Source organism: Phocoena phocoena, chromosome 11 (assembly GCF_963924675.1).
Source record: "Phocoena phocoena chromosome 11, mPhoPho1.1, whole genome shotgun sequence".
NCBI lineage: Eukaryota > Metazoa > Chordata > Mammalia > Artiodactyla > Phocoenidae > Phocoena > Phocoena phocoena.
In genome coordinates, this window is record NC_089229.1 from 41,738,365 (window position 1) to 41,761,663 (window position 23,299).

At 39.7% G+C, this 23,299-nt stretch overlaps 1 protein-coding gene across 1 annotated transcript in view; it reads right to left on the reverse strand.

Moving 5' to 3' along the window:
* Window positions 1-3,440, reverse strand: part of ZDHHC17 (zinc finger DHHC-type palmitoyltransferase 17) — a 112,920-nt gene extending 109,480 nt beyond the window's left edge. The window contains exon 1 of the mRNA XM_065886934.1: window positions 3,348-3,440. Within this exon, the coding sequence (XP_065743006.1) occupies window positions 3,348-3,440 (93 nt within the window). The remainder of the gene's footprint in view (window positions 1-3,347) is intronic.
* Window positions 3,441-23,299: the final 19,859 nt, after the last annotated feature.

A 23,299-nucleotide genomic window follows, 5' to 3' on the forward strand; every position in this document is an offset into this window, starting at 1 on the left:
TTATCTCTGCTGAAGTTTTACTTCTAACCATTCTAGATAACAGGAATCCGAACCTACTTACAGGCTACACTTCTCATTTCAGCACTTATTTGTATTCTGATATCTTTCCAACTGGATCATTAACTTCTGGAGAGCAGAAGCTATTCTATTTATTCTATTTTCATCCATATAACCTAGTACAGTGCTATGCATCTAGCAGATAGATGCTCAAGCCTATCAATCTTGAAAAATCACAACATACAACAGAGCATTAGAGTTTAAAGAAATCTGAAGAGAGCGTCCAGTCTAGCCTCTTTATCTTAAAAGCAAAGAAACTAAGTGTAGTTTAAATGTCCACTAGCCTAAAATGGAAGAGCTGGGATTAGCACCCTAATCCCCTGATACTCAGTTTATCTTTTTCCAAATAGCCTCTAATTTCTTCCATTAAAATAAAACAATCTTATTTCATCAGAAAATAAAGTCAACAGCATCAGTACTCACTATATGTCAGAGCCCTTTACATTTGCTTGGCAGTCTGCATGCCCAGGTCTGTGATGACTGTTTTACAAACAATATTCTAGTTAATACTCACAACGACTCTAAGAGGTAGGTACTATTATCCTAATTTCACAAAAGCGTAAAATGTAATTTGACCATGATGATAGTAAGTGGCAGAACCTAGATTCTCCATTTGTCACCAGTCTTGGCTCTTGACCAGTATCCTATACTGTTTCTCACTGTATTTACCACAAATATACTGAAGTCTCAAGATAAACAAATGTTTAAGTGACTGACTAAATGAATGGATTATTTAATTAATTGAAAAGTAAGGTTCTCTCATAGCAAATATCTCTAAAAAGAAGGGTTCGTTGTTAATCTAATTACATAATTCCCTAAGAAAAGTTTTAACAGTGAGCAGTCTGCATACTAACAGGAGATTTAAGGATAGCTAATTTCTTTATCCCACAAATAATTCATCTATTCAACAAATAGTGAGAAACTATTTTTGTGACACAGTGTTAAATTTGAACATAAAAAGTAAAATAAACTTGTTCCTACAAGATCCTATTCCACTAAATTAAAACCCACACAAGTTTCTACACCAGTCATCAAAATCAAAATAAATATATAACACCACCCTCCTTTTGGTGGAGAAAGGAGTAACATTAACTGAGCACATACAATGTGCCAGTTCTTAAACCTCAACAAAGAGTCTCACCTAATCCCTTAAAGCCAAGTGAACTAGGCAGCATCTCCATTTTCTGATGCACAAATTGAGGTTTTAAGAGATTAAGAACCTGTCTCAGGTTACCTGGCTAATTACTACAAATCCAGAATTGGAACCCAAGTTTGACCAAAAGTCTATGTTCTCTCCAAAAACGAGTAAATGGTACTATTATTTGCTCACCAACGCAAAAAAGGTTTGTTAGGTTTCTTTCCAAGGGAGTAGGAAGACACCGCTTACTTTAACAACAAAAATGAATATATTATCTCACTTAATCCTTAGCTTATTCGTTATTATTATTTCATCCCATTATTATAAATCATGAAGCCAAAACTCAGGGAAGTAGCTTGCCCAAGAATGCACAGCAAGAAAGCAGAACTATACCAGGTCTGTACCAGGTGCGAATGCAAAACTAACCACAGCAAAAATTCAGAAAGACCTTAGGCCTGGTAGTTATGAGCTTAAGACTCAAAACACCTAAACTAAGTGGACCTTGTGTTTGTCAAGCAAAAAGGAATGGTAGATATCATCTACTTCAACTTCCACTTTCAATGATGAGGAAGTTGATTTTCTAGTAATAGTCTATTAAATGGCAACCTGAAAACTGGTCTCTAAATTCCAAGCCTACAGGCCATTACAATATACCAAGCAATTTCTGGATTTGTTGCCTGTTGAAATTATTCCTAAAGTACCAAACAATGAACTATTTCACAAAGCAAAGGTTTATGAAGAGAGAAGAGTTATGTTATAGAATCAATATTTAAGTATTTAAAATACTTTCACAGGAGTAGATGAATAGAAATATTCCTTAGCAACATTTTCAATGCATCATCTGAAAACTTTGTCTATTTCTTGATATATTTTTAGGGCCTAAAGTGTGAGCTAAAAGAGAGATGTCTCCGATGCCAATTCTGAGAATTTTTTTTTACCACTTTGGTCAAAAAAAAAAAAAAGTTTAGTTTTACTGTAGAACTCTGTTTGTCAGAAATCCAAAGTAGCCTTTTCATTGAGAGTGGCCCAGGTATATTCCTAAGGAACTGTGCCACTGTTTTTGACAAGTCAAAGTGATGAATGAGAAGGTGATGAGTATTAACATATAACATGGGTAAGTGCTTGTATTTATATTATACTAAGTAATATAAGCATGGTATAATCCCAACTCCAGAAATAAACGGAATCATTCTAATACAAGATAACCAGGTAGAGACTTCCATGTTTGTTCACCCTACAACACAAAGATTGTCTTCAACCCTTAAGCTCATAAAAACCACAGGAGTTCTTCAGCAAGCTTTGCTGCTGCCCTCCGCACATCACTGTGGATCATTAAAAACAAGAATGCATCAAGAATTGCTTCCAGGCCTGAACTACCACTAGCTCGGCTATAAACTAACAGAATGCTACTGATCTTGGAGAGGGGCACTGTTTACTTACAGGTGAAGATACTCATGTGATGGGAAACGTGTTGCACTGTCCTCCTCTGGCTCCCGCCCCCCCCCCGAAAAAACACGGTACTTTGACAAGCTAATGTGAGCGTGGGTCTATTCCCAAAAGTTTTGACCTCTCTTTTAATCGCTTAAGGACAAACGCTCAAAGGAGGACATCCGACACAAGGGGCCCCGAGGTGCTGCCTACTGCATCACGGGAAGGACATCACTTTGGCCAAAAAACTGTGTTCGTCCCCTACACTCCCCCACAGTGAGCCAAATGGGAGAAATAGATAACCGTCATTCACTCTGGCGAAGGAAAAGAGAAGAAATCAAACCCACACGCGCTTCCTTCTCGCCCCGAGAGGCTTGGAGCAGGACTAGAGCTTAACGTGCGGTTCCAAACAAGCACCAGGCCCCCGCCGCCAGTGCACCCGCGAGTAGCGCGGCGACAGAGTAGAACCGTCAACATCTCCACCTCTGTCCTCCAGGCACAGCCAGGGACGGCGTCCCAGAGCCCGCCCCGGCCGGGCCCGCCCCGCTATCTCCTCCCCCGTTATCCGCTCACAGCCGCGCTCGGGCCTGGATTTGCCTCCCCGCCCTCCCCAACTTCCGCGCGTTCCACTACCCCGAACACGCAGGCCACCGCCCCCTGCAAGTCCGGGGGAGAAAGGTTGGAGGATCGCAGGGCTAGGAATGGGCTCGGCGCCGTTTCTCACCTCTGGATGGAGAAGGGGCACGCAGCCCGCTTCGGTCTCGTACTCATCCGGGCCGTCCGCCATCTTGGTGTTAAATCCCTCCTCCCGCTGCATGCCGGGAGAAAGCGTTTCACCCTCGCAGGGTTCGGGCAAGGCGGAGGGCGAGCGCGAGGGCGAGCTCGAGCCCCGACGGAGGCAACGCGGCCGCCTCCTCCTCCTCCTTCCCTTTCCCCCGTGACGCCCCCTCTGCCCCCTCCCCCCTCGGGGGCGCACGGGTCGCTGCGCGCGTGCGCGCGTGCCGGGCCGGCCCGAGCGGGAGCGCGCTCTGCTGCACTGCGCCGGGGCAGGCGGGCGGAAGGCTCTGGGCGTGGGCGCTGCCACTCGCAAGCGGGCCCGCGCCCCAGGCAGCTGTGCGCCTCTGGCTACCCCGGGGAGTCGGCTGCTGGGCATCCGGGTAGTTAACGTGAGAAACCAAGCGGCGGCACGAGAACGAAAGCAGGGCTCCGGAGAGGCGCAGCCGAGATTCGGGATCCCCGGCAGTCGGGGCGGCGAAGCCCGCAAACCCCACTGTCCCGATACGAGACCCCCGGGACCGCTTCTCAGAGACCCGGAGTGGAACCATCACTTCGCTCCAGGTACTAGGTTTTGGGCTCTCAGGCTTGAATCCAAATGTGCATCGCTCCAGAAGACGAAACACGCACCCCTTTCTCCGCATTCAAAAAGGCCATCCCGCAATTTATGCCTCCGGGGGGCGCCCGGGAAAACACGGATAAAGCTTGGGATTTCCTCCTGGAGAAGCCTGTTAAAAATGATCGCAACCTGCCCTCATTGGTCTTGAATTAAGAGTAACCACGTTAAGAACGTACGCCCTCAAAGCCCGCACGCCCCCATCTGCTACATTTTAATGTAATCCAGGAATTCAGAACCGAAGTCATTTAAGCTGAATTCGCTGAAATGAGAACCAGATAAAACGACTAAAGCCATTATTAAACGGATACTAGGGCTGCATGGGGGGTGGAGGGGATTGCTTTCTAGAAATGTGCTGATGCGACTGTTATAGAAAGCATTTATCTTTGTTTTTAGCTATTAAAAATCGAAAATCCAATCTGCTCAGAGGACGATGTAGCAAAAATCGTGGAACATCTAGTAGAGATCCTGATACTAACCTGTCTCGTGTTAAAGCCAAACTGGAAGAAGCCTGCAATCCAATAACATCAGATTTATTTGTAAATCAAAAGGAAGGGCACTCCAGAGGAAGCTTGGATACCACTGGAAAAGGGAGGAGAAAGAGTCTTTTGTAAAGTTTAGGTTCCCGCCAAAGGACTCTAGGTCTAGGGAGAGCAGGGATCAGTTCTGGATTGGATGCTGTTTCTGAGGCGGGATTAGGAAAAGAGGATTAACCAGGGATTGGATGCTGTCGTGAGGAGAGGGCCCGTTCAGTAATTGGGTAGTCTAGTAATAAACGAAAATAGTAAAGTGGATCTGGGCATCACTGGCAAGAGAACAGTATCACTCAAGGAGGGGTAGATATGGCATTTGACAGATGCTGCATCGCAGGGGGGAAAAAGTAGCTTCCCTGTTAACTTTGTGGCTGGCTATGTCTGTGTTCCAGCACTGTTGCTTTTTCTCAGACTGAAATGAGAAAAAGCATTTTTCTCAGACTGAAATGAGAAAAAGCAACATTTTCATTCTTTTGGTCCTGGCCCAAACCAAGAATTTTGGTTTTGACTCTTCCACCCAGTATGCAGAACTAGTCAGAATTAGGGTTCTGCCTTTGGAGCTCCAAACTGCTTTCAGACACCTTTTAACATGGACAGAAATAATTTTCACTTCAACAATTCAGTCTTCATCTTGCCCCTCCTTACCCTATGTCACTGGTGTAGATAAAATCAAATTAGAGAATTATGGGGAATATGTGGAATTTGACATGTTTTTAATTTAGGGATGTGGTGCTGTTACCGACCCCGTGTCCTTGGACCCTTTAATCAATAGAAATTGATAAGAGGCCAGATAAGAAATTCAGGTAAGGCTTTTACTGGGACTTGTGCTGCATGCAGCACGAGGGAATGAAACCAAGTAACAGGTGCCCTTGCTTGCTCCAAGGAGGGCAGGCTGGTTCCTTCAATGGGATGACTGGTAGGGGCCTATTGGTGGGTTGGGCTGGAGGTGGGGTGCTTAGGTGGTCTGGCCAGCCCCTTGGTGCTACTGTGTGCAGGGATTTGGGGAAATACCATGCCTTTGCTCCCCACACCTCCAAAACGGCAGCTAGTTTATGACCTTTTTGTATCTTATTGTTGATAATTGCCCTAACTGCATGCGTGTAGTTATTTTAAGTCCCTTATAGTTTCTTTGTCGTCTGCCTTCTTTTAACCAGCTGTTGATTTTTGTGTGTGTGTGTGTGTGGTTGTACATATAGATCAAGTAACACCCTAGTGGATGCTCATTTAACTTGCCCTGAGACACACCATGGTCTATTAGTCATTATAACAGAGCCCTGTGGGTGAAGATATTCTGGTTGCCATTCTGGCCTTGCATTATCACAATTATGTACACTTCCTTCTGTTGGTCAGGTACTACCATCTGGCCTCTGCTATTTTGTGTTCTTATCAATCGAATTAATATTAAGGAGCCCAGTCCCATAGCAGCATCTGTCACCTACAGTGGATAAATACCACTGAGCTTCTCAAAGATGCCAGTGGTACCCTCACCACTGTATTTCTTACTGCCTTGGAGATAGGTGTGTCCACTGGGCTCTTACAAGAGACATAGTCAGATGGTGGGTTCTCAGGTATAATATTATACATTTGTTCTTACATTCTAACCTCCCAGAGCCTTCTGACACCTTCCTCAAGGAAGTCAAGGCACTTCTAGAATCTCTCCTTCATTTGCTATAGGCCTTCATCCTATCTAAGCTTTAAGGAGCCATCCCAGCAATATATTAGAACTAGCTCCATGTGTCCTTGCTATGTCATGAAACTCCAGGTGTTTTTCAATGTTAGTTAATTCTCTTCTGTCCACACTTGCCTTCACTGGTCCAACACTTTCAGGATTCACTCCTCAGTTCCTTCAGGTAAATAAATATTAACCAGGTCTTACAGATCTTTGTTTATGTGTCTATTGCTTCATACAGGTTTTTGCAGGGGCTCCAGAAAAGGTAGGCTATTCTTAAGCAGAGCAGAGGAAGCTACTTGTACCAACACAGATTTCAGAAGACATTTTGACATTTCTCAGGCTTGTTCATCTAAATGCTACTGTTGCAAGTCTCAGGTTTCCAGTTATTCCCTTTTAGGTCCCTGCCTTTGGCATAGAAGACTTGTCAAGACAGTATTTCAGTCTCCTTTGTAGCTATGCTACCTTACAACTCAATCCTGGGTCTGATTGTGAGCACAGTTTGCTCTGTGGATACAAAAGATAAACACCTCTTTAAATACTGCCTTGGATGCTTTCTGGTTTTCACAGCCTGCCTAGACTTGAAAGTTGGTAACTTGAGCCTGTCCCTTCTTTTTTTTTCTTTCTTTCTTCTTTTTCTTTTTTTTTAAGTTTTCATGAGCCCTTAACAAAAATAAGCCAATCCACAGGTCTTATAATTACCATTGCCTTCCAGCTGTTCAAGGGTTATCCTTAGTTCATAAGCAAATGCTTGACCTTCTACCTATAATTCATCCCAGTCATCTACCAGTAAAAATCTTAGTGATGCTGATTCAGGCCAGGGGTTATCACCACCCACACTTTGCACCAAAAGTGCAAGTGTCTGGCGAGGGATTCAGTTCCAGAATCCTTTTCTGGGTGTCTGCTTTCTAGGTCTACTCCTGAGATCAAATGTCTTATCTTGGGTTCCCTCGAAAGGTAGAGTCTGAGACAAGGGTTTAGATGCCGTTGGTTTGCTTTGGAAGTAATTCCAAGAGACAGGAGTGTGAGTATGGAGAAGAATGGTAAATAGAAGGAAAGAAAGCCAATCCAAGCATGCATTTTTGAGCTGGTCACCACTGTGGGTACCAAGAGCTTTGTCCTGATGAGAGCCTTTGAAGAGCTGTGTAATTGTGCCTCAGAATTGTCAGAACTGACTGACACAGAATCAGTTGATGATTGATTCACTGGCTCTACCCCTCAGTGGTTTCTCCAGTGAGTGTCAGCACTTTCCAGTCTGTGCCTGTGCCAGAATAGCTGGATGGGCTTCTGCAGGCATCCCAGGTGGTGGTGGCAGAGAATTCCTACTGCAAAGTAGGAGATGCTCCATGCAATTGAGGCAAGGCTGTGGCAGAGCATAGTTGGCTGCAACAGCAATGGTTGGAGCAAAAAGGTAAGCCAAGAAAATATGAAGAATGAATAAAACATGTCTACGCACATGTACATCTGACTTGTGATAATCAGACTACGTCAAAGTTATTTCTCTGCGTGCCTGTCACCACTCCTAGATGCTAAGTACTTTAAAAATAGGGACATGGAATAAATTGGCATTATGTGTCTCCTGAAATGATGCATTGAGAAGAACACAATGTCGCTTCTGTGTTATTCCTACCAAAAGTCATATCCTGAATCTAATTGTGAATAAACATCTGACAAACCCAAACTAAGGGACATTCTACAAAATTTATGGCCTGTACTCCTAAAAAAATGTCAATGTCATGAAAGACAAAGGAAGAGTGAGGAATTATTCCAAATTAAATAAAAATTGAATGCAACGTATGATCCAGAATTTTGTTTTCCTATAGCAGATACTTATTGGAACAATTGCCAAAATTTGAATACAATCCATATAGTAGACAATCCTTTTGCATCAATGCTAATTTCCTTATTTTAATCATTGTTCTATGGTTATATAAAAGAATGTTCTTGTTTTTAGGAAATATATGCTGAAGTATTTAAGAATAATGGAACATCATGGCTGAAAGTCTCCAAGAGAAATGATAATAAAATGTAAATATTTGAGGAATCTGAGTGAAGGATTTGTAGAAATTCTTTATTCACTTATTGCAACAAAGGTCTGAAATTATGTCAAAATAAAAAATTTTAATTTTAAACAAAATAAATGGATATATATTTATTCACATATATGCATATATGTGCATGTGCAATTAATTAATTAATTATCAAGCACCTAGTACAATGCCTGCTGTCATATAGTAGGTTTTCAGTAAATGTAGAAATCAGGAGAGGAGTGCTCTGAAACAAACCAAGGACAGGTTTCTAGGTGATCTAGCACTTCCTTTTCCCATGATGATAATTCAGGGCACTGTGGTTAGGATTTGAGCTCTTTCACTCTAAGCTATCATATAGTTACCAAGTACAAACTGTACTTTAAAAGTGTACCTTGATTTAACATTTAAGGAGGAAGTTATACTGATTCTCTACAATCTTTTTTAGAGGACAGAATCAGAAAGAATACTTCCTAACTCAACCAAGTGGGATTTATCCCAGCCACACAGGCTGATTCAATGGAAATCAATTAACATAATCCATCACATCAATAGGCTAAAAAAGAAAAATAAAATGATCATATCAATAGATGCGGAAGAAGCATTTGACAAAATCTAATACCCATTCATCATAAAAACTCTCAGTAAATTAGAAATAAATGGGAACATCCTCAACTTGATTTTAAAAATGAAAAACAGGGGCTTCCCTGGTGGTGCAGTGGTTGAGAGTCCACCTGCCGCTGCAGGGGACGCGGGTTCGTGACCCGCTCCGGGAGGATCCCATATGCCGCGGAGCGGCTGGGCCCGTGAGCCGTGGCCACTGAGCTTGTGCTCTGCAACGGGAGAGGCCACAACAGTGAGAGGCCCACGTACCGCGCAAAAAAAAAAAAAAAAAAAAAATGAAAAACAAATATCTACAGCTAACATCACACTTAGTGGTGAGAAACTAGAAGCTTTCCCACTAAAATCAGGAATAAGGCAAGGATATTCCCTCTCATTGCTCCTTTCAGCACCATACTGGAAGTACTAGTTAATGCCATAAGAGAAGAAAATTTAATAAAAGGTATACAGATTGAGAAGGAAGAAATTAAACTGTCTTTGTTTGCAGATGGTGTGATCATCTATGTAGAAAATCTAAGAGATGTGACAAAAAAAATCCTGGAGCTAATAATTGATTATAGCAAGTTTGCAGGATACAAGATTAATACACATAAGTCAATTGCTTTCCTGTATACTAGCAGTGAACAAGTGGAATTTGAAATTAAGAACACAATGCAATTTACAAAAATGAAATAACTGGTATAAATCTAACAAAATATGTACAGGATCTGTATGAGGAAAACTGCAAAACTCTTAAGAACCAAATTAAAGAACTAAATAAATGGAGAGGTATTCCATGTTCATAGATAGGAAGAGTCAATATTGTTCTTCCCAGCTTGATATATAAATCCAAGGCAATCCCAATCAAAATCCCAGAAAGTTATTCTGTGGATATTGACAAAATGATTCTAAAGCATATATGGAGAGGCAAAAAACAGAATAGTCAACAAATATTGAAAGAAAATAACAAAGGTCAAGGATGACACTACCCAATTTAAGACTAACTATACAGCTATAGTAATCAGGACAGTGTGTTATTGGTGAAAGACTAGACAAATAGATCAATGGAACAAAATAGAAAGCCCAGAAATAGACCCTGGTATAGATAGTGAACTTATCTGACAAATGAGATAAGGCATTACAATAGAGCAAAGATAGTGTTTTCAACAAATGGTGCTGGAACAACTGGACATCCACATGCACACAAAAAAAGTGACTCTAGACATAGACCTTAAACCCTTCACAAAGATTAACTCAAAATGGATGACAGATCTAAATGCAAACTATAAAAACTTCTAGAAGATACTATAGGAAAAAACCTAGATGACCTTGCTTATGGTGATGACTTTCTAGATACAACACCAAAGGGATGATCCATGAAAGAAATAATGGATAAGCTAGGCTTATTAAAACTTAAAAGCTTCTGCTCTGCAAAAAACAATGTCACAAGCATGAGAGTACAAGCCACAGACTGGGAGAAAATATTTGCAAAAGACACATCTGTTAAAGGACTTATCCAAATTATACAAAGAACGCTTAAAATTCAACAATAAGAAAACAAACAACCTGATTAAAAATAGGCCACAGTCTGAACAGACACATTACCAGAGAAGATATACAGATGACAAATAAGCTTATGAAAAGCTGCTCCACAACACATGTCATCAGGGAAACGCAAATTAAAACGAGACTCCACTATATACCTATTAAAAAGGTCAAAATCTGGAACACTGACAACACCTAATGCTGGCCATGATGTGGAGGAGCAGCAGGAACTCTCATGCATTGCTGGTGGGAATGCAAAATGGGACAGCCACTTTGGAAGGCAGTTTGGCAGCTTCATCCGAAATGAACTATACTCATACCATAAGATCCAGCAATCATGCTTGTTGGTAGTTACCCAAAGGAGTTGAAATTTTATGTCCACACATAAAAACCTGCATATGGATGTTTATAGAAGCTTTATTCTTTACTGCCAAAACTTGGAAGGAACCAAGGTGTCCTTCAGTAGGTGAATGGACAAATTGTGGTACATACAATGGAGTATTATTCAGGGTCAAAAAAAAATGAGCCAACAAGCCATTAAACGACATGGAGGAAACTTAAATGCATATTACTCAGTGAAAGAAGTCTTTTTTTTTTTTTTGCGGTACGCGGGCCTCTCAACTGTTGTGGCCTCTCCTGTTGCGGAGCACAGGCTCCCGACGCGCAGGCTCAGCGGCCATGGCTCACGGGCCCACACACTCCGCGGAATGTGGGATCTTCCCAGGCCGGGGCACGAACCCGTGTCCCCCGCATCGGCAGACGGACTCCCAACCACCACGCCACCAGGGAAGCCCAAAGAAGCCAATTTTAAAAGGCTACTTATTGGCAACTATACTGCAATAAAAATTAATTTTAAAATAACAAAATAAAATAAAAAATAAAGGCTACATATTGTATGATTCTAAATATATGACATTCTGGAAAAGGCAAAACTATGGAGACAATAAAAAGATCGGTGGTTGTCCAGGGTTCGGGGGTGGGTACAGGTGAGGAAAGAGTAGGCAAAGCCCAGGGAATGTTTAGGGCATTGAAAATTCTCTATGATACTATAATGGAGGATACATGTCATTAACATTTGTCCAAACCCATAGAACGTACAACGCCAAGAATGAACTGTACTGTAAACTATGGACTTTGGCTGATAATGATGTGTCAATGTAGGTTCATTAATTGTAACAAATGTACCACTCTAATGGGGAATGTTGGTAATGGGGGAGGCTACGCATGTGTGAAGGCAGGGGGTACATGAGAAATCTGTGTACCTTTCCCTCAATTTTGTTGTGAACCTAAAATTGCTCTTTAAATATAAAAAAAAGTGCATTGAGTCAATGAACAATTAGGATTAGGTAGCCATTAATAAAAATATAAAGATTACATTCTTGGGCAAGTACAAATGAAATAAATGAAATATGAAATGTGACTTTGTGAAAAGGTAAAAAATTACATATATTCCAGAATTTACTATAGTGATTATATGTAGAAAGAGAACAAAAATAGTCCAAGAAAAGAAGGAATTAGTTTAAGTAAAGGGGATAAAGATGCATTCTCTGGAAATGACCTTAATAATAAATTTTTATAAAATGAAAAGAAGGGCTTCCCTAGTGGCGCAGTGGTTGAGAGTCCGCCTGCCGATGCAGGGGACACGGGTTCGTGCCCCGGTCTGGGAAGATCCCACATGCCGCGGAGCAGCTGGGCCCGTGAGCCATGGCCGCTGAGTCTGTGCATCCGGAGCCTGTGCTCCGCAACGGGAGAGGCCACAACAGTGAGAGGCCCGTGTACCGCCAAAAAATAAAAAATAAAAAATAAATAAAAAAAATAGGGATGATGTCTTATCCATCTTTATATTCTCAGCCATCTCTTCTACCTTGTAGGGAGAGCCTGCCTGAGAAGGAGCCCAAGCAGAGAAAAGCAGGCAAGAGCTGGAGGATAAGGCACAGCCCTTTAGAATCAGCCGTGAACTCACTGACACTAGAACATTGTTAATCTCTCAACTTTCTTTTACATAAACCGGTGAATTCTCCTTTAGCCTGAACTAGTTTGAGTCAGGCTCCTGCATTTGCAACCAAAAACAACCACCACCAAACAAACTAAAACTAAAGCAGTTGGTTTGTCCTACTCAGGGGCTTCCCTATGTTGGAGGTCTACTTACCTTGAATCGAAACAAAGATAAATAGGTCCTTTGCTTAATCTTTGTGTGGCAAACAGTATTCGAATTCACACCAGTGCTGGTGATTTTCTCCTTTGCATTTGACTACTGCTCCTGTTTCTTTCCCAGCTGCACTTGAGATCTGGGCCAACCCCAGCTTTTTAATTTCACACATGGCATAATCATGTAGTTTCTTACCTGCTTCTTACATAACCTCTGAAAAGCTGTTTTCTGTGCTATTGGCACTGAGCCAGCCCATCCTCTATGACTTTTATATTTTTGAGCCTCATGGTTACAATAAAACATGTCATTGTGCAGCTTTTAAAAGAGTATGTGAATGTCTGAGACTATCATTCCTGGGTATGGCGAATGCAAGTAGACACAGATGGACTGGAGAGCTTTTCCCCAAAGTAAAAACCATTATTTCATTATACATGACCCTGGTACCAATATAATTCTAATTTTAATTATAAGCTTTAAAATTTTCAGAGTTTCTTAATATGAAACGCAAAACCATGTACTCTTTCTTAGAAATTATTTGCAATATAAAAATCCAGTCTCAAAAAGAATATAACTCAGAGAAGAAGAAATATGAATGGTTAATACATGTATGAGAAGTGCTAGATCTCATCCACGATTAAAGAAATGCATATCAAAATAACAATGCTGTACCATGTTTCACTAACAGATTGGCAAAGATTTAAAACAGATGCTCTCAGACACATGCTGTTGGTAAGAACACAGGCTGGCATAACCTTTTTGGATGGCATTTTTGTGGTATCTATGTAAATATCAAGTACATCTAATCTTTGGCCCAGCAATTCCATTTCTAGAAAGTTGCCTTCCAGATACATCACATAAGCATGCAAGAATATACATTACAAAGTCACTTATTGTAACAATGTTTGTAATAGTGAAAATCTAAAATCATTTAAATTGTATTTCAATAGATAAACAGTTAAGTGCATCATAGTACATCTGTACTGTGAAATATCTGGATGACATGGACAGATTGTTACGTGGAAAAAGCTAAATATAAGAGTGTGTGTGCATGTGTGTGTGTGTGTGTGCGTGTGTGTGTGTACACACAGTCATAAGCTCATTTGTGGGGAACAACTGTACATGCTTAAAAATCTGGAATGACACATATCAAACGGTGTGACTTCTGGGAAGTGGAATTTGAGAGCAAAAAATAGGATAATTTCTTTTTATTTCTTAACTCTATTTGCACAGCAAGCATACACTACTTTTTATAATAAAAAAGATTTTAAAATCCAGTCACAATTTTGCATTACTACACAATCCAAAAAACAACAAAAAATACAGTTAAACTCTGTTATAAAATTAAACGGTAATTAAACCATGCCTCTGTGCCAGTCATAGTAGGTGGTATTTTAGGATGCTAAGCAATTGAAATATGAGAGGAAAGTAAATAAAAGTGTGTAAAACTGAAATTTAAAGGTCACTTTTTAATCTACACAGATAATATAAGTACTAATACAAATGAACTACTGAATTCAATTTTATGAGAGCAATTTATTGCATGGAATTATATTTTCAGTAGCCAACAGTGAAGTTACTGCTATCATTTGTCCTCAAGTTCATGTGTCCTCCTACTGCCCTGCCATTGCCATGTCCGGTAGGGCAGTAGGAATTATTTTGCAGGATCAGGGTTGTGGAATTTTCCCTACTTCCTATCCCTGCCCTAGAGAAAGCCAAGTGTTTTGGAATTATGGCCAGGGGCTCTGATATTATGGTATGCCTACAGAGGAAGGCACCAAGTGTTATAGTTGGGGGCAGTTGTTCTTCCCCTGCTTTGTAAGCAGAGCTATGAGAAGTTTAGGAGTTGCTAGAATTTGCTTATGAATAGAGGATTGAACTAAGTGTCCCCAGCTACACCCCTGGGAGGAAACTGGGTAGATAACACAGGAAAGAAAAGGAAGGAAACACTGAGATACTGAGACAAGGTTGCTAGACCAACCCTATCATGGCCTTGCTAAATGGGGCTGGATTTAACAATTTTGTATTAAAGTGTTTCCGTATCTGTTTTCCTATCATGCTAAAAGCACCTGGGTACAACTGGAACAATGATGGCACATAGTAGGTACTTACTAAATATAGATTTGAATAAATAAATGAATCAATGAATAAACATCCAAGACAGAAGAAAGACTCATTAGAGAGTGGCTTCATTAGAGAGCTCCCTAAAGGTAAGGGAGGAAAAAGCAGGTGACGAATGAGAGGGAATGGCAGAAAAGCATGCCGGGAAGAATTAGAAAGGGAATCTTGAGCTCTCTCAATAGTGCAGTATACTTGGGAGGCCTTATTATCCTTGCGTAACATAGGATAACCCAGAGAAATACACAAGCCAACTTAGATAGCTTAAAGCTAAGATAGAATGCCCAGATTTTCGCCAAATAAGAAGGGTCCCAGTGTTTGCAGTAAAGGAGAAATTTGGAGAGTTCCACCCTTGGTAAAACTCCCTTAGAGTTTGTGTAAAATAACTCATGTGATTTGTCTGCTCAGATTCTATTATTCCATACCAATTATGGATTCTATATCATCTATTATCGCAAACCACTGAGCCCCACCTCAACTCCAGAGGCAAATCATATCTAGGAAACTTCAGGACATCCAGGCACTTTCTGGCACACCCAGGAGCAGTATTACTGCAGTGCTACTACTACAAATATTAATACTCTTACTACCACCATACCATCCCCACCATGATCACCATCATTATCTGAGTGAAATCATCCAATAATAAATCATAACCCTAAAACGTGTCTGGGATCCTAAACAATCAGAATGGCATTTCCTTTCCTCTTCTGGGTGGGGTAACCAGGAGAGAGGTGGGCAGAGAAAGGAGAAATATTCCCTGTAGTTATATCTCTATCTCTGTAGCTATGTCTGTATGATAAGAAATATACTAGGAAAACTTTGAGATTTGAGAGGAGACCTTCAGGAACCAGATAGGTTCTGGAGCTTCAGAAATTCAAACTGGGACTCAGTACCTTCAGGATTTTTTTTCTTGTTCACTCCATCTCTCATGTTTACTTACTTCTGCTTGGATTCGTTCTTTCATTTAACAGATGGGCTATTTCCACTGGCAGAAAAACATATCTGCCAGCAGTCTTGGGCTAATATCATCCCAGTTATCTTTCCCAGAAGAGGATATATTTTTTCAGCTTCATTTTGAATATTTCCAGGGAAAACTCTGAGTGACTTGAGCCATTTACGTATCCCTGGACCAATCATTTTGGTCAAGAGGATAGTTTACTCTGATTGGTCCTGCCTGTGTTGCATGTCCACCTTTAGGCCAGGGAATGGGATCCTGTGATTGGCAGCTTCCCAAAACCATATGGGATACATAGTTGGGGGGTGATGCCTTGTACCTGAAGAAGGGGAAGACGTTATTGAAAGAAGGGAAAAGAGATGCTTCAGAGGTCCACAAAAGATAGATCAAAAATAACCAGTTAGCTAGATGGGAAACTAGCTAGTTAGATGACTATATAGATGACAGTTACATGTATTAGTGATCATTATAGGATCTAATATTTGTTCTCACTTTTTCCCAAAAGATGTATTTCTTTATTTTCTCTCCTGTTCAATTATTCAAATGTATTATAAAATCGTTGTCATATAACAAAAAAAGAAAAGAAAAACCTGCTGATATCTTAATTAGAACTGATGACACCTAGACATTTTTCCATTAGACTTGCCATCCAAGTGTACAGCATAGTTTTCCACTTATTCAATCTTCTAAAAAAAATTTGTAGATCATTTATATAATGTAGGTGGGAGATTATTAGCATGATAGTTGACACCAGAACAGTCTCTGATTAGGAAAATCCCTTAATAAAGTGAAGGTAGCGCCGCCACGCTCTGTCCCTGAACTGCACATCTCCAGGGAACCCCATTTACACGAACTGAAATGTAAGCAGCCCTGGAGTTATGCAATGAAGCAGATCTGGGATGAATGTGAGAGTGGACAGGAGCCAAAGCAATGAGAAGAGTGTTTAAACTTCTCTGCATGAGAACATTTTGAGTTAGCTCAAATTTTGATTGAGAGAGAGAACAGAAAAGAAGAGAAAAAAGGATGAGAAAGGTGGCAGGACAAAGAGAGAAGCTTATGCGATGGTGGAAGGATGAGTGGTACATGAGTGAGGAAGCCAGTAAGAAAACCTTGACAGCAGTATAAAGAAGGGCCATTTCAGAACAGGAATGGTCTACAAACAATTTTCAGTTGTTTGAAGTGGGATATGCAGGCTGCTGTCTTCAGTAAAATTTCTGCTACTTGATACAATCTTTTTCTACAAGATGATTCTGGAATGGGTAAGGGGAACAGAAAGCATGGGCTATGACCCAGCTTGTGTCACTGTCACAGCAGAGATTTAAAAAAATACACACAAACATGCAGAGAACAGAGGAATTAAAGGCATGGAAATGGGGGGTTTGAGTAAATCATATCTGGAACTCAGGATTATAGAGTGACTGCCCTCCTGCTGACACCTAAATTGCATTCATAATGGCTCTGTACCACTCATTAGCGTTCTATTAAGTATTCTGTGGTTATTTCTTGCCTTTAGAAATGGGACCCTATATTCCATAATATTTTCCTGCCAGTTTTTGCAGTTTACTATAATCTATCTATGTATGTATGTATGTATCTGTCTATCTAAGAATATATGAAATAGGGGCTTCTCTGGTGGCGCAGTGGTTGAGAGTCCGCCTGCCGATGCAGGGGACATGGGTTCGTGCTCCGGTCCAGGAAGATCCCACATGCCGCGGAGCAGCTGGGCCCGTGAGCCATGGCTGCTGAGCCTGCGCATCTGGAGCCTGTGCTCCACAGCAGGAGAGGCCACAACAGTGAGAGGCCCATGTACCGCAAAAAAAAAAAAAAAAAAAAAAAAAAAATATATATATATATATATGAAATACGTGTAACATATATATATATGAACTAAAGTAAAAATTTTTAAATATGTTAGGCCTTTCCTGCTAATCTGGCTTTTATCTGATATAATTTCCCTTTAGACCAAAGAATTTCTTTTACAATTTCTGGTAGTTTAGGTCAGCTGTCAACAAACTCTCTCATCTTTGATCTATCTAAAAATGTCTTCATTTTGTATTTCTTTTTAAGGAATCATTTGGGTATATTGTAGGTTGACTTTTTTCTTTCAGCACTTTAAAGATGTTGTAGTTTGACTGTAATATACATATGTGTGCTTTCTTTGTGTTTATCTTGCTTATAGTTTGCTGTGCTTCTTGGTTCTGTGAGTTGATAACTTTAAAAATTTTTGGAGAAGTGTTAGAAAACCCCCCACTATCTCAGCTCTCCTTCTTGGGCTCCAATTACATGCTTTAAATAATTGGTAATATTCCAAAGGGCTCGATTGTTGTAATTTTTTTTAACATCTTTATTGGAGTATAATTGCTTTACATTGTTGTGTTACTTTCTGCTGTATAACAAAGTGAAGCAGCTATGTGCATACATATATCCCCATATCCCCTCCCTCTTGCGTCTCCCTCCACCCTCCTTATCCCACCTCTCTAGGTGGTCGTAAAGCACCCAGCTGATCTCCCTGTGCTATGTGGCTGCTTCCCACTACCTATCTATTTTACATTTGGTAGTGTATATATGTCAATGTTACTCTCTCACTTCGTCCCAGCTTACCCCTCCACCTCCCTGTGTCCTCAAGTCCATTCTCTATGTCTGTGTCTTTAGTCCTGTCCTGCCCCTAGGTTCATCAAAACCATTTTTTTTAAAGATTCCATATATATGTGTTAGCATACAGCACTTGTTTTTCTCGTTCTGACTTACTTCACTTTCTATGACAGATTCTAGGTCCATCCACCTCACTACAAATAACTCAATTTTGTTTCTTTTTATGGCTGAGTAATATTCCATTGTATATATGTGCCACATCTTCTTTATCCATTCATCTGTCAATGGACACTTAGGTTGCTTCCAAGTCCTGGCTATTGTAAATAGTGCTGCAATGAATATTGTCGTACATGACTGTTTTTGAATTATGGTTTTCTCAGGGTATATGCCCAGGAGTGGGATTGCTGGGTCACATGGTAGTTCTATTCTTAGTTTTTTAAGGAACCTCCATACTGTTCTCCATAGCGGCTTATCAATTTGCATTCACACCAACAGTGCAAGAGGGTACCCTTTTCTCCACACCATCTCCAGCATTTATTGTTTGTGGATTTTTTGATAATGGCCATTCTGACAGGTGTGAGGTTATACCTCATTGTAGTTCTGATTTGCATTTCTCTAATGATTAGTGATGTTGAGCATTCTTTCATGTGTTTGTTGGCAATCTGTATCTCTTCTTTGGAGAAATGTCTATTTAGGTCTTCTAACAAACAAATGTTTGTTTTTTTGATATTGAGCTGTGTGAGCTGCTTGTATATTTTGGAGATTAATCCTTTGTCAGTTGCTTTGTTTGTAAACATTTTCTCCCATTCTGAGGGTTGTCTGTTCATCTTATTTATGGTTTCCTTTGCTGGATAAAGCTTTGAAGTTTCATTAGGTCCCATTTGTTTATTTTTGTTTTTATTTCCATTTCTCTAGGAGGTGGGTCAAAAAGGATCTTGCTGTGATTGATGTCAAAGAGTGTTCTTCCTATGTTTTCCTCTAAGAGTTTTACAGTGTCTGACCTTACATTTAGGTCTTTAATCCATTTTCAGTTTATTTTTGTGTACGATGTTAGGAAGCATTCTAATTTCATTCTTTTACATGTAGCTTTCCAGTGTTCCCAGCACCATTTATTGAAGAGGCAGTGTTTTCTCCACTGTATGTTCTTGCCACCTTTGTCATAGATTAGTTGGCCATAGATGCATGGGTTTATCTCTGGGCTTTCTATCCTGTTCCATTGATCTATATTTCTGTTTTTGTGCCAGTACCATACTGTCTTGATTACTGTAGCTTTGTAGTATAGTCTGAAGTCAGGGAGCCTCATTCCTCCAGCTCCATTTCTCTTTCTCAAGATTGTTTTGGCTATTCGGGGTCTTCGTGTTTCCATACAAATTGTAAAATTTTTTGTTCTAGTCCTGTTAAAAACGCCATTGGTAGTTGGATAGGGATTGCACTGAACCTGTACATTGCTTTGGGTAGTATAGTCATTTTCACAATATTGATTCTTCCAATCCAAGAACATGGTATATCTCTCTCTGTCTGTTTGTGTCATCTTTAATTTCTTTCATCAGTGTCTTATAGTTTTCTGCATACAGGTCTTCTGTCTCCCTAGGTAGATTTATTCCTAGGTATTTTATTCTTTTTGTTGCAGTGGTAAATGGGAGTGTTTCCTTAATTTGTCTTTCAGATTTTTCGTCATTAGTATATAAGAATGCAAGAGATTTCTGTGCATTAATTTGTGTCCTGTTACTTTACCAAACTCATTGATTAGCTCTAGTAGTTTTCTGGTAGCATCTTTAAGATTCTCTATGTATAGTATTATGTCATCAGCAAACAGTGGCAGTTTTACTTCTTTTCCAATTTGGATTCCTTTTATTTCTTTTTCTTCTCTGATTGCTGTGGCTAAAACTTCCAAAACTATGTGGAATAATAGTTGTAAGAGTGGGCAACCTTGCCTTCTTCCTGATCTTAGAGGAAATGTTTTTCAACATTGAGAATGATGTTTGCTGTGAATTTGTCATATATGGCCTTTATTATGTTGAAGTAGCTTCCCTCTATGCCTACTTTCTGGAGGGTTTTTATCATAAATGGGTGTTGAATTTTGTCAGAAGCTTTTTCTGCATCTATTGAGATTATCGTATGGTTTTTATCCTTCAGTTCGTTAATACGGTGTATCACATTGATTGATTTGCATATACTGAAGAAACCTTGCATTCCTTGAATAAACCCCACTTGGTCATGGTGTATGATCCTTTTAGTGTGCTGTTGGATTCTGTTTGCTAGTATTTTGTTGAGAATTTTTGCATCTATGTTCATCAGTGATATTGGCCTGTAGTTTTCTTTCTTTCTGACATCTTTGTCTGGTTTTGGTATCAGGGTGATAGTGGCTTCGTAGAATGAGTTTGGGAGTGTTCTTCCCTCTGCTATATTTTGGAAGAGTTTGAGAACGATAGGCATTCGTTGTTCTCTAAATGTTTGATAGAATTCACCTGTGAAGCCATCTGGTCCTGGGCTTTTGTTTGTTGGAAGATTTTTAATCACAGTCTCAATTTCAGTGCTTGTGTTTGGTCTGTTTATATTTTCTATTTCTTCCTGGGTCAGTTTAGGAAGGTTGTGCGTGCTTAAGAATTTGTCCATTTCTTCCAGGTTGTCCATTTTATTGGCATAGAGTTGCTTATAATAATCTCTAATGATCCTTTGTATTTCTGCAGTGTCAGTTCTTACTTCTCCTTTTTCATTTCTAATTCTATTGATTTGAGTCCTCTCTCATTTTTTCTTGATAAGTCTGGCTAACAGTTTATCAATTTTGTTTATCTTCTCAAAGAACCAGCTTTTAGTTTTATTGATCTTTGCTATCATTTCCTTCATTTCTTTTTCACTTATTTCTGTTCTGATCTGTATGATTTCTTTCCTTCTGCTAACTTTGGGGTTTTTTTGTTCTTCTTTCTCTAATTGCTTTAGGTGTAAGGTTAGGTTGTTTATCTGAGATGTTTCTTGTTTCTTGAGGTAGGTTGTATTGCTATAAACTTCCCCCTTAGAACTGCTTTTGCTGCATCCCATAGGTTTTGGGTCATCGTGTTTTCATTGTCATTTGTTTATAGGTATTTTTTGATTTCCTCTTTGATTTCTTGAATGACCTCTTGGTTATTAAGTAATGTATTGTTTAGCCTCCATGATTTTGTATTTTTTACAGATTTTTTTCCTGTAATTGATATATAGTCTCATAGCGTTGTGGTCAGAAAAGATACTTCATACAATTTCAATTTTTTTAAATTTACCAAGGCTCGATTTGGGGCCCAAGATATGATCTATCCTGGAGAATGTTCCATGAGCCCTTTAAAAGAAAGTGTATTCTGTTGCTTTTGGATGGAATGCCCTATAAATATCAGTTGAGTCCATCTTGTTTAATGTGTCATTTAAAGCTTGTGTTTCCTTATTTATTTTCACTTTTGATGATCTGTCCATTGGTGAAAGTGGGGTGTTAAAGTCCCCTACTATGATTGTGTTACTGTCAATTTCCCTTTTTATGGCTGTTAGCATTTGCCTTATGTATTGAGGTGCCTCTATGTTGGGTGCCTAAATATTTACAATTGTTATATCACCTTCTCGGATTGATCCCTTGATCATTATGTAATGTCCTTCTTTGTGTCTTATAATAGTCTTTGTTTTAAAGTCTGATATAAGAATTGCCACTCCAGCTTTCTTTTGATTTCCGTTTGTGTGGAATATCTTTTTCCATCCCCTCACTTTCAGTCTGTATGTTTCCCTAGGTCTGAAGTGGGTCCATTTTACAGCATATGTATGGGTCTTGCTTTTGTATCCATTCAGCAAGTCTATGTCTTTTGCTTGGAGCATTTAATCCATTTTCATTTAAGGTAATTATCAATATGTATCTTCCTATGACCATTTTCTTACTTGTTTTGGGTTTGTTACTGTAGGCCTTTTCCGTCTCTTGTGTTCCCTACCTATAGAAGTTCCTTTAGCATTTGTCGTAAAGCTGGTTTGGTGGTGCTGAATTCTCTTAACTTTTGCTTGTCTGTAAAGGTTTTAATTTCTCCGTCAAATCTGAATGAGATCCTTGCTGGGTTGTGTAATCTTGGTTGTACGTTTTTCCTTTTATCACTTTAAATATGTCCTGCCACTCCCTTCTGGCTTGCAGAGTTTCTGCTGAAAAATCAGCTGTTAACCTTATGGGGATTCCTTTGTATGTTATTTGTTGCGTTTCCCTTGCTGCTTTTCATAATTTTTCTTTGTCCTTAATTTTTGATAGTTTGATTAATATGTGTCTCTGTGTGTTTCCCTTTGGGTTTATCCTGTATGGTACTCTCTGTGCTTTCTGGACTTGATTGAGGAAGTTTCCCATGTTAGGGAAGTTTTCGACTATAATCTCTTCAAATATTTTCTCAGACCCTTTCTTTTTCTCTTCTTCTTGTGGGACAGCTATAATTCGAATGTTGGTGCGTTTAATGTTGTCCCAGAGGTCTCTGAGACTGTCCTCAATTCTTTTTATTCTTTTATCTTTATTCTGCTCCCTGGCAGTTATTTCCACCATTTTTATCTTCCAGCTCACTTATCTGTTGTTCTGCCTCAGTTAATCAGCTTTTGATTCCTTCTAGAGTATTTTTAATTTCAGTACTTGTGTTGTTCATCACTCTTTGTTTGCTCTTTAGTTCTGCTAGATCCTTGTTAAATGTTTCTTGTATTTTCTCCATTCTGTTTCCGAGATTTTGGATATCTTTACTATCATTACTCTGAATTCTTTTTCAGGTAGGTTGCCTATTTCGTCTTCATTTATTTGGTCTTGTTGGTTTTTACCTTGCTCCTTTGTCTGTAACATATTTGTTTGTTGTTTTCACCTCTTTGCTGAAATTCTCCTTTTGTTCACACATGCTGTTGACTTTTTCCATTATATATATAATTACACACACACACTATATGTGTGTGTATAATCTTGTATGTATGTATCTAATCTGTGTACCAGAGGCCTCTCTGGTTGGCTTATTTTAAGATGACAATCCACTTGCTATCAGTGGGAAAGAATAGCACTTAAGCCTAAAGACATCCAATTGGGTCACCACATGTCTAGAGAAAGTGCTTTGATTCAAATATGAGGGAAATA